General features: G+C 41.3%; 1 protein-coding gene and 1 long non-coding RNA gene across 2 annotated transcripts in view; one reads left to right on the forward strand and one right to left on the reverse strand.

The window, feature by feature from the left end:
• The window catches only part of GALNT12 (polypeptide N-acetylgalactosaminyltransferase 12), a 109,829-nt gene that overhangs the window by 38,806 nt on the left and 53,994 nt on the right, over positions 1 to 17,029 (forward strand). The window contains exon 2 of the mRNA XM_053714401.1: positions 11,392 to 11,561. Coding sequence (XP_053570376.1) covers positions 11,392 to 11,561 — 170 coding nt within the window. The remainder of the gene's footprint in view (positions 1 to 11,391; positions 11,562 to 17,029) is intronic.
• The window catches only part of LOC128660505 (uncharacterized), an 80,233-nt gene that overhangs the window by 34,164 nt on the left and 29,040 nt on the right, over positions 1 to 17,029 (reverse strand). Inside the window, exon 2 of the long non-coding RNA XR_008402538.1 lies at positions 4,471 to 4,707. This is a non-coding gene — a long non-coding RNA (uncharacterized LOC128660505). The remainder of the gene's footprint in view (positions 1 to 4,470; positions 4,708 to 17,029) is intronic.

Below are 17,029 nucleotides of genomic sequence, written 5' to 3' on the forward strand. Positions count from 1 at the left end.
ATTCTCATTTTAAGACTTGCTTAACTTTCTATGAGCGCCTAGTTGCAGCCTTTTTGGTGGCACGCTTTTTGGTTTACGCAGGGCACCTGGTGACCGAGCGTCGTTACGCTTGGGTGGTTTCTCTTCCGCATTCCTGACCGTGTGGCGACGACGGAAAAGTCTGCTCTGCGGAGGTCTGGTCATAGGAGGTGGTGAGTGCCCCAGCCATTGGGGGGGTGTCAGGTGCCGATAGTTTGTCCAATAGTGCTTAATTGATAGTCTTAGCCATGGAGGATTCTAATGCCGGGACTATTGTAATTTCGGATTCTGAGTCGTCCTCGGGCGAGGACCTTTAATTTGACCCCGTTGTCGCAAGTCTTCCAGTCGTGTCTCTTGTGCGTGTGTAGTAGGCCGGGCCCTCGGGCTCGGGGGACCTTGGGCCTGCTGAGCCATCGGCCTCTGGGGGCTCTGTTCCTCATCTGATGCCTTCCCAAACACACCCTTCTTCTACTCTGGCGGGTGACCCTGATGTTGATGTCTCCTCTACGCAGGGTGGATTATTTCCCCCGGAGTTGGCGGGACATTTTTGTTTTAATAACTTGATGGTGCTTATCCGCCTGCAGGACCCCGAGTTTTCCTCGCAGTTGTGTTCCTGACCGATTTCCCGGGTGTTCAGACCGTGGGTGGCAGTATAGTGGTTCCCCCAGGGGTGATTGTTCCCCCATGTTCTTTTCGTTATAGGATTGTGTGGCTGCGTGTCCTATTACGTCGCATTTTTGACCTATTGAGGGATCCTTTCCTTTATCGGACGGGGACTTCTTAGTTCTCATAGGGTTTTCCTAACTAGACTAATGGGGATGATGTGATCTCCTGTCGATCTGTTGCGATCTTTCCCAGATTTTTTCTGAAGGTTCTGGTCTTCGTTTGACGGGTCCTGCAGAGCCCTAGTTCTGGTCCGGTCCGGATTTCTTTTCTTTAATTATCTTCCTACGGGAATTCCTGGGATGGATTTCTGAGTTACTTCCACGGAAGTTGTTCCCGGATTACGGTCCGGAGTTTTTTTGTGTTATTTGGTGGCGACGCACGCCGTGTCTGGCTGGTCCGGCGGGTCTTGCTTGTTCACTTTTTGTTGTTTGTTTGAGCTACATAGTGTAGTTTATAAAAACAATGTGGCCTTCGGTTCAGGATGTTGGGAGCGCTTGGGCTGGCCCGGGTCAGTCTGTTTCTGGTGACTTGGTCGGTGGTTTTTCCACTGTGTTGCTTCGCTTCCCCTTGCGAGGGTACGACCTTTCCGCTATGTGCAGTTATGGATTTGGAGCTGCCGTGGGTTTTTGTTCCTGGGTTTTTTTTTTGCGGGACTCAGTCGGGGAGCTTCGATGGCCGGTGCCGTCGGATGGCTTGCCTAGGGCTTGCCATGCGGGGGTGGCTAGTTCCTCCTATCTGTGACTCTGTGAGCCTTTTGCTCCCACGGGATCCTGGGCGTGTGAACTCTGTCTCTTCTGGGTTTCGTGCCTCGTCGCTGCTGTCCGAGGTTTTTTCATTGGAATTGTTCTGCGTTGTTTTGGTGGTGTTTTTCCTGTGTCCTTCTGAAGTTCCTCGGTTCGAGGTCCTTTTCTCCTAGTTGAGATGGTCTGCCAGGTTTTGTTGATCTGGTAAGCACTCAGCGCCCTCCAGTCTCAGTCTGGGGAGGGGCATTCAGGATTTGGGCAGTGTTGATGTGCTATTTTATTCTTGTCCCTGTTTTCCCCTTGGGGGTTAGAGGTTGGATCCGGACGAGGTTCATTGTGTCTCTCCTTTGGGGAGTCTGGACTTTTTTCCGGTTGGTCACCCATGTTATGAGAAGGTTGGGCTCCGGACCTTTTTTTCTAAAGGGTTCTTTTGCTCTGTTTCCCTTCTCGTCTAGGACATGGATTTACCCATGTTGTGACCTTTTTTCTGGTCTGTCTCTGTATTCTGCAGACTTTCCTCGCGGCAGGTGGTTTTTGGCATGTTGTTTTGCCTTGCTACCTGTGCTGGGGGGCTTCGAGAGGTTGTCTCTTGGAGGTTTTGTGCCTTTTGTTTGGGCTCGGGATGGCAGGCCTGTCTTGGTTATTATTTTGTGTCTTGGACACATGCTCCCTGTTTCGCATCTTCCTCTGGCGGACTTGTGTTTTTCTATGGGAGTGGTTGGACATGTTGCTCCTGGATTGTTGAGGATAGTGCTGCCTTGTGGACAGCCATCTCTAGTGGTCCGGCAGATATCTTGGCCACCTAGCAACCAGAGGGTTGGGAGTTTGTCTCAAGCTGCAGCTGATTTTCCCTTCACTTTGCATTACAAATTGCAATAAAGTAGGGCTGCAACTAACGATTATTTTCATAGTCGATTAGTTGGTCGTTTTATTTTTTCGATTAATCAGATAAAACAGGGAAAAAAAAGAAAAACACTCAGAACAATATGAAATTTGAAAAAAAATATAATTTAATGAACAAATATACTCTGTTCGGTTTAACAGAGTATTAAAAAACTGCAGAACTGCAGAAATACAAATAGTTAAACTTTTTATCTTACTTAGTTCACTGTACAACTGTACACAAGTAAATTTTTACACAACTTACAATGAGAAACTTTTAAAAACTTTAGCAGAACAAATAATCATGTATTATGAAAAAGAGGTGGAGTATCACTGTTCCAGAAACGTTGCATTAGAATATAAAAATGTTAACATGTCCACATGGTCTGGACTAAGGCTTGGTCTCTTTTTAGAAGTTATGTTGCCTGCTGCAGAGAAGAGTCGCTCTGATGGTGTGGGGGTGCCTGGTATGCACAAGTAGGATTTTGCAAGTTTTGCCAAGGCAGGATATTTTTCTTGGTTAGCTTTCCACCAACTCAAAGGGTTTCCTTCCTTGGCAAGGGGCTTCTCTGCAAAATAAGTTTGGACTTCATTCCTAACTTGTAGATTAATGTCCTCCTCATGTTGCCCCTCAATAGTCTCCTCTTCACTGCTGCCCCCAGACTCAAGGAGTGAGTCAAGTAGAGATGCTGCAGATGTTGAGGGCTCAGCAACTGTACCTCCAGGCGTAACTGTATTCTGCTGGCGCACCATCTCTCTTCTTACAGCAAGAGCCTCTGTCTGCACTTTTGCATGAACAGTAATAATTTGTTCTGTCGTTTAAAAATTTGAGTCGCCTAAATCTTGGGTCCAGGGCAGAGGCAAGGATTACTGAATTTGGGACCTGTTCAAAAAGGATCCCCTTCCATCTTGTTTGGAGCTGGTCTGCTGCAGTGGCTTGGAAGCTCTTCAGTGCATGCGACTCAAAAGAAGCACCCTCATTGGACCGCAAAAGCCCCTTCACAAGTGCAGGCACAGAAGACAGAGTAACATATTCTTGGCCACTCATGTATACAGTAGCACACTCAAATGGCTTGAGAGCAGTGGAGAGTTCTTCTAGAATACTCCACTGATCTGGTTTTAAGTCCAGATAGTGTTTGCCTCTTTGAGTGACTGATGGATCTGATAGCGCTGCTGTTACCGGCCACCTTTGCTCAATGAGTCTCTCGACCATATAGTAAGTGCTATTCCACCTTGTGCTAACATCTTGAAGAAGCTTGTGCTCAGATGTTCCCATTTGCTTCTGCTTCTCCTTCAACTTGCTGCTGGCGAGTTCACTTTTTTAAAAATGTTCTACTAGTCCTCTTGCAGCACTGACGGCTCTCTCGATTCCAGAGTTCTTTAATGCAGCATTGATGACCAGCTGCAAGGTGTGACCAGTGCAGCGGATACTGGTCCATCCATGCTTCTCTCCTAGGATGTTTGCAGCAGCCACAATATTTAAACCTTTGTCATGCACAATGGCAATAATTTTTTGTGGTTGAATTTCAAATTTTGCAGCAACCTCCTCCAACCATTCTGCAATGTTTTTTGTGGTATGCCTGTCTTCTAAAGGCATGGTAGTGAGGCAGATAGAATGCATTTTCCAGTCAGCCCCAATGTAATGGCATGTAATGCCAAGGTAAGCCTCAGTTGCTATGCTTGTCCATATGTCCGCAGTTAGGGCAATTCTGCTTTCATTAGCGGCAGCGCTGGTGGCACCCTTTACATTTTTAAGTGCCTCCTGGTACTTCCTTTCAACCAGTTTTGTAAAATGTGTTCTTGACGGAAGCGTATATCCAGGGTTTAGTACACTGACCATGTTTTTAAAACCTTTGTCTTCGACCATGGACAGTGGCCGCATGTCAGTAACTATCATTTTAAAAACAGAGTCTGTTATTACTGATGCTTGTTGTGGAGTGCACGGGGGATTTCGCTGCACAAACTCTGTCATGGTGTGCTGTTTCTTTCTGTATAGAAAGAAGATATATAATTTTTAATGATCAATCATCAATGAATGATCATTCATATAGAGTCTTGACTGTCAGTGTCTATGCAGAAAAGGATAGTCTATCATTGTGTAACTACTACTATTACTACTAGTTTACAAATACAATTAGTAAATTTTGGTGGTTTAACTTACTGTCCTGATGTCTCGCCTTCCTCAGTGAAACCCACGTGTTTTCTTTTCATGTGTTCATTCATCACTGCGGTGCTTCCGTGCCACATAAGCTCTGCCTTGCAAATTCTGCAGGTGACCACCTTCTTTGCGGCATTAAGCGTAAAATGCTCCCATGCTTTAGAGGACTTGGGTTGCACACTTTTTTCCACTGTCACAGGCTCTGCAGCAGACTCTGCCATAATTTTTTTTTTTGGGCAGCTGGAGGAAAAAAAACAAGTAGTGAAGTTAGTTAACTATTGAGTTTTTTTTTTTAAAGGGAGTAGGACATCACACTACTAGTAATATCATTAACTTTACTTAAGTAAAAGTAACTGTTACTAGTTAAGTTAGTTAACAATACAATTTATGAATAATATAGAGCATGCTTGCTGAGAGTGCCATAAAACATGTAGAGATCTGTCACTGTGCATATCCTAAAAGGGCTAATTAAGTAAAAAAAAAAATAACTTTTATTTGCATGTTTAAAAATTGTGGGAAGTGGGAAGTAAAATAAAAATTAAATTAAAAATTAAATTTTCAAAAATAAGCAGCCAAATTTTTTCTTATTAGGGTAGCCCTCTTATCAGTCAGTGACTGTTGAATGATTGATTGAAGAGGAATGAGGATCATCATTATCAGGAAAAAAAAGAGGGCAATGGCATAGGCATTGTGGGACAAGAAGATACAAGAACCTGATCGGTAGCAGTATAGCTGCTGGTTCATGGTTAATTATTTTTAGCTGAGCAGCTGTAGCTGGCTGCCAAGTTGATGACAATGACATCCACAGATTCCACAATATGTATTGTTAAGTGTGCCCTAGTCTCACTGGGTAGTGGTACAGGGGGAAGGGGTGCATGAGACAAGAGGAGACGTCACAGATGACAGATCACTCAGACACATCATCATGTGTCAGTGTCATCATATCATCATGGTAGTACTAGTGGTGGTACACAAACATCACTCAGATTCATGTTATGTTCATGTGACTCTCCTGTGCTGCCTGCCTGCCTGTCTGTCACCATACTGTGTCACTCACAAAACAATGCCTACTATCTGCTGCTTCATATATATTTAATCGATCAAGCCAGGATGATGGAACCAGTGCAGTCAGTGCATGAGTGCAGTGTTATTATATGCTACCTCCTTTCACATATGGAAAATAATTACTACTTGTTGAGTAGTACTACTACTAAGTTTTTTTTTTTCTTCAAAAGAACTTTATTAAAATTATAATTTTCACAGACATCTTAGATGCAGGTTTGGGCTTACATTAGGTGCCCTCACAAAATGTGTTACAAGGAAACCAAAGGACAACTTATAAAATCTCAAAGTCTGTTATCAAGTGTTTTTCAATCTAAGTTAACCTTATAGTGAGAAACTGCTGAGTCAGTGGTGGTTCTCGTTATTGATGTCCTTTCACTGATTTTAGTTCTTCATTTTCCATTTTCATCACTATATTGACAACTATTGAGATGCTGTTAGTAAACTAGATACATATTGTCAAAAAATTGTTAATCATAAATTTCTTGTTACAGTTTCTTCTTAATAAAAGTGGGATTGAAAGAAGAGTTGGTGGGAAGGGGTAGGTAGGGAGAGGGAATGTGGTGTTAGATTAAATGTATGATACTCTATGTGTCAGTTGTCACAGACTCCAGTGACCCTGTCGCGATCTGTTTTGAGCAAGTATTTCGGTTTATGTGTTTGCGGCGTAAGTGTGTATCTATGTAAAGTGTGTGGGTAACTATAGACATTCTAAGGTTTTTTTTTTTGTTTTTTTTATTATTATTATTATTCATTTATTTATTTATTTTTGCCTGCGTTCCATCTCATCATCATGTACTCGTGTTTGTCTAGACTACTACTAAGTTTTTAAACTACTACAACATCATCAGATACTCTCATCTCTCTGTGCCACACTTACCCCTGTGTGCTTCTCTCACACTATGCTCTACCAACCTCTATCCCAGTAGTAGATACATATCTTATACTCTCATCTCTCTGTGCCCTGTTATATAGTGCCACCCTTACCCCCTGTGTGCTAATCCTAATACTGGGATAGAGGTTGGTAGAGCGTAGCAGGATTAGCACACAGGGGGTAAGGGTATATAACAGGGCACAGATAGATGAGAGTATAAAGATATCTACTACTGGGATGGAGGTTGGTAGAGCATAGTGTGAGAAGCACACAAGGGATAACATAATTGTGCACGCCACCAAGTAACAGATGGCACAGATAGATGAGATTATAAAGAGATCTACTACTGGGATAGAGGTTGGTAAGTGTGGCACTAAATAACAGATGGCACAGAGAGATGAGAGTATAAAGAGATCTACTACTGGGAGATAGAGGTTGGAGAGTCAGATACACAGGGAGGGCAGGGTGTGAGCTGTGAGATCGCGGGCATGGAAGGGGAGGGGCTAAGGTGAGGGACCAGGTCCAGATCAAATAACTTGCAATAAGATGATAGAATAAAAAAAAACTGTGTACAGAGACTGAGTCTTTCAGTCTTATATCTTTCTCATCTAATAATATATGGCTCCTAGCATGCAAGTTACTTGATCTGATTCCGGACCCTCACCTTACTAGCCCCTCCCCTTCCATGCCCGCGATATCCTCACAGCTCACCCTGCAATGTGCTGCTATGATGGAGGGGTTAAGGTGAGGGTATGACTCCGCATCAAGTAACTTGCTAAGAATAAGATACATTTTGGCGGTCTCACTGTTTAAACACCCCTCTCCTGTGACTGCTATGCTATCCAATCCTAACAGTTACAGAAGTTACTAGCACAGGAGAGGGGTGTTTATAAACAGTGAGACCGCCAAAATATATCTTATTCTTTGCAAGTTACTTGATCTGGAGTCAGACCCTCACCTTAACCCCTCCCCTTCCATGACCCGGTTGCGCTCCATGCCCTGTGCTAGCCTATGTGTACTGTTCACGATGTTGTTCACTTCAATTACAGAACAGAACCAACTAGCTAGCATAGGACGGAGTAAGGAGTAAGGGAAAGTTGTTGAAAATGAAAATGTACAGTAACTACTAACTTAAAAACAACACCGTAGTTGGACCCGACCCTCCCTCACCGACCTTAGCCACTCCCCTCCATGCCCGCGATCATCTCAGTCAGTCAAGTAGCAGCCAGGGCGATTAAATGTTGTTACTAGGTTTATTATGTACCCCCTCATGACCTCATCAGTGCACTGTGCAAACTCTGTGGCTTTACACACTACCCACCTTGCAAGCAGTATCGTTGTGTCACACAGACTTCTCCCACACGTCTTCACCCGTCGTCCAAGTCTTCCTCTCTGATCTTCTCCCAGTAGACACGCCTTCTCTAGCCGTCTCTAGCACGCCTGGCTGCGGCAAGCAGACCAACGAATCGATAATGGAAATCGTTGACAACGATTTCCATTATCGATTATTATCGACTTTATCGATTTGTTGTTGCAGCCCTACAATAAAGTGATACTTGTCCTTGGGGTTCTTTTCCTCCTTTTTCTGGGAGGATTCCCCGGGTTATGGTCGTGATTTTCCCAAAGTGTGGATTGTTACTACCTCCCTCCTTTTTTTGCGGTGGGGGGTGAGATTCCGTTCCCTGAACATCTTTGTATCCTGCGCGCGTGCGATTTTAGTGGGCTTCCTGCTCCTCTACTTGCCTTTTAGGCTGCTTGGGATCCCGGAGGAGGTGTTCTCTGCACCCTCTGTGGGGATTGGATCTTTGGGATTCCTCTGTCATTGGGAAGATTGATTCAGGGATGCTGTTTCAGCTGCTCTGCAGCCTGTGGTGGTCTAGTGCCTGTCTGGCGTGCTAGGTCAAGAGTTTTGTCTTTCCTGGTGGGTGCTGCGTCACCTCTTCTCGCGCCACTGGCTAGGTCCTCTCTCTTGAATATTTTCTGGCTGCAGAATTTTTTTCTTTTGTTTCCAGGGCACCCTCAGTCTCTTGTGGTCTGGGGCGTTAGACTTGGTCTTCAGCTGGTTAGCTGGGGTAGGGGATTTCCCCCTTTTCGGCCTCGTCTTCTGTGGTTGCCGCTTGCCGCAGCTGTTTAGTTGTCTCTGCATCTACTGGGTTTTGAGTTTGTTTCTCTTCCGGTCCTTCACTTGTTTTTCCTGTGATGCTACTTTTCTTCGGACATGTGTCTAGGCTTTTTTGAGCCTATTGAGCGGATCTTGGTGGTCTCCTGTGAGACCTGTTTTTGTTTTTTCTGTCCTGACTCGTTATTTCCTCTGGGAATGTTAGTCGGGGGCCCCCTAGTTGGTCTAAGGGGGTGTGGCTGGGTTTTGCCCCTGAGATGGTGTCTTTGAGGTCGGTGATCTCGGTTACGTCTGCTCGTGGTATCTAGCCAGGCCTTTGGACTGCAGGTAGCTTTGCGTCTATGGGGCCGTTGTTTTTCTTTTTTTCATTGATTTTGTTCCCTGTTTTCTGAAGAAACAGGACTTTTTTCTACCGGGATATGTTTTAGGTTGGTGCCTTCATTGGACTGCCTCTCAGGGCCATCTTTAACACAGGGCAAAAGGGGCAGCTACCCAGGGCCCAGTCTCTGTTGAGGGGCCCAAGAGTCCTGAAAAAAAATATATATATATTTTTTTTTAATGGTTCATACCAGACTGCTGATGTGACATGGGGAACACACACATTCAGTCCTAATACTGTCACAGTCAAAAGTACTCTGCTTATATTTAAAAAAAAAAAAACTGTGCCAGACAGAGTTGGTGTCATGTGACATGCCAAGCTATTGCCATGTGCTGTTTTACTGTAGATGTGCACTGTGCAGCACTGAATGCAAAGCCCTAACTTGGCATCCAGCCATTCCCACTGCATCAGAAAAGGTCCTACTGGGGTTACCACTGTTACCAGGTAACTGCTCTGGTGGTGGGGATTGTTTCTGGGTATGGCTGACTGTAGGCGAATTTGTATGCACCTCCATGCTTTCTCCTCAGTCTTTACCTTGCTTTGCTGTTGGCTGCCCTAAATCTCTTTAACCAGCTAACCTCACACCAGAATCACATTCAAAAGAATATTAAATGAATCCACAGTGGTGGAATTTATATATTTATTTACTTATTAGTACTGCTTAGGTCCAGTTTCACATATTGCAATTGATTTCATTTTTTTAAATGATTAGCCCAGCAGTGGGTGATCCACTGCTGGGCTAATAATTAAAAAAAAAAAAAATTATTTGTTTTTTTGGGATGTTGGGGTGGAGAGCGAAATTGCATGGGGTGGGGGGGGGGGCAAGCATTTTTTTGCCCAGGGTCCAGTCAATATTAAAGATGGCCCTGTCGCCTCTTACTCTCCCGTCTTGGCATTCAGTGTCCTCTTTGGCTCCCGTCTTGGGTTTTCCCACAAGTAATGAATGCGGCTGTGGACTCTCTCCCATTAGGAAGAAAAACATATATTATGCTTACCTGATCATAATTTAATTTTCTTCCGTGGGAGTGGGAGGAGTCTTTAAGCCTTTGGCTGGTGTGTCTTTACCTCTTCCTGGTGGCCAGGTTCTTATTTAACACAAGTAATGAATGCGGCTGTGGACTCTTTCCCACGGAAGTTAATGAAATTATCAGATAAGCATAATTTATGTTTTTTGCATTATATTTCTATTAGCAAAAATCCTTCTAATAAATTCTATTACTGTTTTTCAGCTGCATACGCACATATGCTGTGCGTGCCCATACACCAGTATTCAAGCAGCTCATCAGAGAGTCAGCAATGGCTTCTTCACAGAAAAGATGCAAATCATCACCTGCTTTTTAAACTTGAGTACTGTTGTACAGGCCCTCACAGCATATATGCATATGCCACTGAAAATCAGTTCTATCTAATTTACTAGAAGCATTGCTACTAAAATTGCACATTTAATTTCTGACTTTTCTATCCCTTTTAAAGTAAAAACAACTGAACAGGATCATTAGACTGTTAAATACTGGAAATCATTTAGTTAGATTCTGTATAAATACTGTATAATGCTGAATAGATATGAAACAGCATATGTTCACATTAAAGATATAACAAAGATGTAATGCAAAAATTACAACGGCTAAATTAGAGATGTACACAAATTAGATATCAGATGTGAAATGCTGAAAACTAGGTTAGTACTGACATCTACTGTGCAAAATTCAGATAGCACGATATAATAAAAAGACAACGCAAAAGCACTTAGTTTGGAATTTTGCCAGAAAAAGATTTACTACTCATTTTAAATTCAAAGTTAGTTCACTTTTCCTTCCTACTTCATCATGTGACAGCCATCAGCCAATCGCATAATGCATATATGTATGTTCTGTTAATTTTTTATGTTGCTGTGAAAGAGGGTCCTTTTTGGTACCCATTAGTTTTTGGTGTTTTTTAGGCCCATAGTGTGTAGAAGCAACATCTTGTTTAATCTCTTTAAAACGAAATTATTTATAGTTATATGCTTGAGATCAGTTATTAACCCTCTCTGTGCTGGTATTAGAGGCCTATATTTAACCTGTCAGATGCCAGCACATGGATTTGTAGAAAATACTGGTAGCATGTGAGTAGGAAAAGTTTATAAAATATAACTTATCTATTCCAGCTTATGTTTGAGTGGTCTATATACTGACTAAAGATCTGTCTTGGATGCCAAGGGCTTCCTGACTACCAAAGTATTAATTTCTTCCTCTCTGCACACCTCTGTGTTGGAGAGTATCAGTAATTATGTAACCTTAATGAGTGAAAATGCTCCAACTCATGTTGCTTTTCAAATAAAATAAATCTGTCTTTAGCAAACAGACTCCATACAATAACATTAGTTTTCTAGAGTTTAATATGAATGGAGAGTCATGGATTATATAATGTAAGCCTTGCTATAGAATGACTTTTTTTATTTAATGATCTATTGAAGTGTCATTGCTTTATACATCAAAACTCTTATTCCAGGTGCAAAACAGTGAAGTATGACTATAACAAGATGCCCAGAACTTCTGTTGTCATTGCATTTTACAATGAAGCGTGGTCAACGCTACTTAGAACTGTTCATAGTGTCCTTGAAACATCTCCGGACATCCTTCTGGAAGAAATCATTCTTGTTGATGATTACAGTGACAAAGGTAGGAAACTGACTTCAAGTATTTTTCATTTAAGATACATTGCAATTTGCTATGACAGGCATATCTAATAAGGGATCCATATTTCTGTCTGTATCTTCTGACTTTCTGTTTTTTCTTGATTATTGATCTCTCTAGCTTTCTCTCTACCTATCTGTATATCTCCAAAAATAAATGTCTGTCTGATTCTCTTGCTCATTATCTGTCTCTATATCTGTCATCTATTTTTTATCTCTATGCCTGTCGGTCTATCGTTCTCTATCTCTCTCTTTATCTGTCAATCTTTCTAAAAATGTAATCCTGCAACTGGCTGCTAAGTAGTGTTGATTTCGTTCCGACAACAAATTGTTATATTTATAAAACTTCTATACTTTAAGATGCTATTTTCTTTATTTTTTTTCCGTTTAAATAATTTTTTATGGCGATATTTGTCAGTTACAAACAATAGTGGATGTCCAATGACAAACAAGAAAAAAGTGAAAACAATGTACTTATTGCATACAGTGAACTTGAGTTATAAACTGAAATTAATAGGACTGGCTAGATTAGAATACAATATAGAACTTAAGCGTATCTTGAGCATGTATACGTTGATGGTAGCTAGCTTTCTAAACACATGTGCAAGAATAGTATATATGAGCACAGAGTTATAATGTTGCATAACAAGATTAATTGTATAAAAAACATTGTTCAAGCGCAATTACAGCTTTATAAGATTTCTCACATAGAGAGACTCAAATGCATCTTAATCATGCTCACTGCTCTAGTTGTAATCTCTCTACATAAAACTTCAATAACAGCATATATGGACATAGTATGATCTTTTTTTTTTTTTATATATGTATGATATCTTTATTTTTTTAATATATATATATATATATATATATATATATATATATATATATATATATATATATATATATATATATATATATATATATATATATATATATATATATATATACATACATATATACATACATATACAGGGAGTGCAGAATTATTAGGCAAGTTGTATTTTTGAGGATTAATTTTATTATTGAACAACAACCATGTTCTCAATGAACCCAAAAAACTCATTAATATCAAAGCTGAATAGTTTTGGAAGTAGTTTTTAGTTTGTTTTTAGTTATAGCTATTTTAGGGGGATATCTGTGTGTGCAGGTGACTATTACTGTGCATAATTATTAGGCAACTTAACAAAAAACAAATATATACCCATTTCAATTATTCATTTTTACCAGTGAAACCAATATAACATCTCAACATTCACAAATATACATTTCTGACATTCAAAAACAAAACAAAAACAAACCAGTGACCAATATAGCCACCTTTCTTTGCAAGGACACTCAAAAGCCTGCCATCCATGGATTCTGTCAGTGTTTTGATGTGTTCACCATCAACATTGCGTGCAGCAGCAACCACAGCCTCCCAGACACTGTTCAGAGAGGTGTACTGTTTTCCCTCCTTGTAAATCTCACATTTGATGATGGACCACAGGTTCTCAATGGGGTTCAGATCAGGTGAACAAGGAGGCCATGTCATTAGATTTTCTTCTTTTATACCCTTTCTTGCCAGCCATGCTGTGGAGTACTTGGACGCGTGTGATGGAGCATTGTCCTGCATGAAAATCATGTTTTTATTGAAGGATGCAGACTTCTTCCTGTACCACTGCTTGAAGAAGGTGTCTTCCAGAAACTGGCAGTAGGACTGGGAGTTGAGCTTGACTCCATCCTCAACCCGAAAAGGCCCCACAAGCTCATCTTTGATGATACCAGCCCAAACCAGTACTCCACCTCCACCTTGCTGGCGTCTGAGTCGGACTGGAGCTCTCTGCCCTTTACCAATCCAGCCACGGGCCCATCCATCTGGCCCATCAAGACTCACTCTCATTTCATCAGTCCATAAAACCTTAGAAAAATCAGTCTTGAGATATTTCTTGGCCCAGTCTTGACGTTTCAGCTTGTGTGTCTTGTTCAGTGGTGGTCGTCTTTCAGCCTTTCTTACCTTGGCCATGTCTCTGAGTATTGCACACCTTGTGCTTTTGGGCACTCCAGTGATGTTGCAGCTCTGAAATATGGCCAAACTGGTGGCAAGTGGCATCTTGGCAGCTGCACGCTTGACTTTTCTCAGTTCATGGGCAGTTATTTTGTGCCTTGGTTTTTCCACACGCTTCTTGCGACCCTGTTGACTGTTTTGAATGAAACAATTGATTGTTCGATGATCACGCTTCAGAAGCTTTGAAATTTTAAGAGTGCTGCATCCCTCTGCAAGATATCTCACTATTTTTGACTTTTCTGAGCCTGTCAAGTCCTTCTTTTGACCCATTTTGCCAAAGGAAAGGAAGTTGCCTAATAATTATGCACACCTGATATAGGGTGTTGATTGTCATTAGACCACACCCCTTCTCATTACAGAGATGCACATCACCTAATATGCTTAATTGGTAGTAGGCTTTCGAGCCTATACAGCTTGGAGTTAGACAACATGCATAAAGAGGATGATGTGGTCAAAATACTCATTTGCCTAATAATTCTGCACTCCCTGTATATGTATATGTATATGTATGTATATATATATATATATATATATATATATATATATATATATACATACTGTAGTCAGTGGCCTAGCACTCCTTCCACACCTGTGTTGTTAATGCCTGGGTGCTGTCCTCAATAAAAAATATAAAGCAGATATGTAGTGGAGGGCACTCACAGGACTTTATACAATATGTATTCTTTATTCACACTTTCAGTTTCACATATTAAAGAATGTCAACGTTTCGGCCTTTCCAGAGGCCTTCTTCAAGACAATTCTATATATATATAATTATGTGGTAGCTACTGGACTGGCTACTTTTGGACCAACTGAAGCACAAAAATCATATATAATGGTAGTTACATAGGGACCACTCTTGGGCCACATGGTATACTTTATAAATTGAGCTAATTAATATATACACTCCCTTTTGGACTATTTCATAATAAAGGTTAATTAGTTTAATAGTAAATAGAGAGGAGGCGGTAAATTGTCGTTTATAATCTGGAGTTAGATTTTAGATTATAAGGGTGAGAACCTAGAATACACTGATAAGGAAAAGGCCTATAAAGCCTCTGAGTGCATTGGGACAACAGATCGACTAAGTTAGATAGTAGGCAGTCGTAATTTCAGGCTTTTGTCTGAGTAGGCACTTAAGTGGGTCTATTATTTTCAAGATGCAAGATTACCCTATCACAGGTAGACTTATTATTAACTAGCAGGGGAAACTTGTATAGCTGCCACCCTAAGAGTTACACCATTATTGCTTGGTTACTACTGTAGGATGGGTAAATCTCTTTTCTCCAACATAGGTGTGTCCGGTCCACGGCGTCATCCTTACTTGTGGGATATTCTCCTCCCCAACAGGAAATGGCAAAGAGCCCAGCAAAGCTGGTCACATGATCCCTCCTAGGCTCCGCCTACCCCAGTCATTCTCTTTGCCGTTGTACAGGCAACATCTCCACGGAGATGGCTTAGAGTTTTTTAGTGTTTAACTGTAGTTTTTATTATTCAATCAAGAGTTTGTTATTTTAAAATAGTGCTGGTATGTACTATTTACTCTGAAACAGAAAAGAGATGAAGATTTCTGTTTGTAAGAGGAAAATGATTTTAGCAACCGTTACTAAAATCGATGGCTGTTTCCACACAGGACTGTTGAGAGGAATTAACTTCAGTTGGGGGAAACAGGGAGCAGACTTTTGCTGCTTGAGGTATGACACATTTCTAACAAGACGATGTAATGCTGGAAGCTGTCATTTTCCCTATGGGATCCGGTAAGCCATTTTTATTACATGAAGAGAAAAAAAGGGCTTCACAAGGGCTTTTAAGACTGTAGACATTTTCTGGGCTAAAACGATTTATATATAAGCATATTTTATACTCCATAGCCTTGAGGAATTATTTTAATCTTGGGAACTATGTAAAATAACCGGCAGGCACTGTATTGGACACCTTATTCTCTAGGGGCTTTCCCTAATCATAGGCAGAGTCTCATTTTCGCGCCTCTATTGCGCACTTGTTTTTGGGAAGCATGACATGCAGATGCATGTGTGAGGAGCTCTGATACATAGAAAAGACTTTCTGAAGGCGTCATTTGGTATCGTATTCCCCTTTGGGCTTGGTTGGGTCTCAGCAAAGCAGATACCAGGGACTGTAAAGGGGTTAAATATAAAAACGGCTCCGGTTCTGTTATTTTAAGGGTTAAAGCTTCCAAATTTGGTGTGCAATACTTTTAAGGCTTTAAGACACTGTGGTGAAATTTTGGTGAATTTTGAACAATTCCTTCATACTTTTTCGCATATGCAGTAATAAAGTGTGTTCAGTTTAAAATTTAAAGTGACAGTAACGGTTTTATTTTAAAACGTTTTTTGTACTTTGTTATCAAGTTTATGCCTGTTTAACATGTCTGAACTACCAGATAGACTGTGTTCTGTATGTGGGGAAGCCAAGGTTCCTTCTCATTTAAATAGATGTGATTTATGTGACACAAAATTTAGAGAAAATGATGCCCAAGATGATTCCTCAAGTGAGGGGAGTAAGCATGGTACTGCATCATCCCCTCCTTCGTCTACACCAGTCTTGCCCACACAGGAGGCCCCTAGTACATCTAGTGCGCCAATACTCCTTACTATGCAACAATTAACGGCTGTAATGGATAATTCTATCAAAAACATTTTAGCCAAAATGCCCACTTATCAGCGAAAGCGCGACTGCTCTGTTTTAGAAAATACTGAAGAGCATGAGGACGCTGATGATATTGGTTCTGAAGTGCCCCTACACCAGTCTGAGGGGGCCAGGGAGGTTTTGTCTGAGGGAGAAATTTCAGATTCAGGGAAAATTTCTCAACAAGCTGAACCTGATGTGATTACATTTAAATTTAAATTGGAACATCTCCGCGCTCTGCTTAAGGAGGTGTTATCTACTCTGGATGATTGTGAGAATTTGGTCATTCCAGAGAAATTATGTAAAATGGACAAGTTCCTAGAGGTCCCGGGGCCCCCCGAAGCTTTTCCTATACCCAAGCGGGTGGCGGACATTGTAAATAAAGAATGGGATAGGCCCGGTATACCTTTCGTCCCTCCCCCCATATTTAAGAAATTGTTTCCTATGGTCGACCCCAGAAAGGACTTATGGCAGACAGTCCCCAAGGTCGAGTGGGCGGTTTCTACTCTAAACAAACGCACCACTATACCCATAGAAGATAGTTGTGCTTTCAAAGATCCTATGGATAAAAAATTAGAGGGTTTGCTTAAAAAGATGTTTGTTCAGCAAGGTTACCTTCTACAACCAATTTCATGCATTGTTCCTGTCACTACAGCAGCGTGTTTCTGGTTCGATGAACTAGAAAAGGCGCTCAATAATAATTCTTCTTCTTATGAGGAGATTATGGACAGAATTCATGCTCTCAAATTGGCTAATTCTTTCAC

The sequence above is a fragment of the Bombina bombina genome, chromosome 5 (assembly GCF_027579735.1).
Source record: "Bombina bombina isolate aBomBom1 chromosome 5, aBomBom1.pri, whole genome shotgun sequence".
In the NCBI taxonomy this organism is placed as follows: Eukaryota; Metazoa; Chordata; class Amphibia; order Anura; family Bombinatoridae; genus Bombina; species Bombina bombina.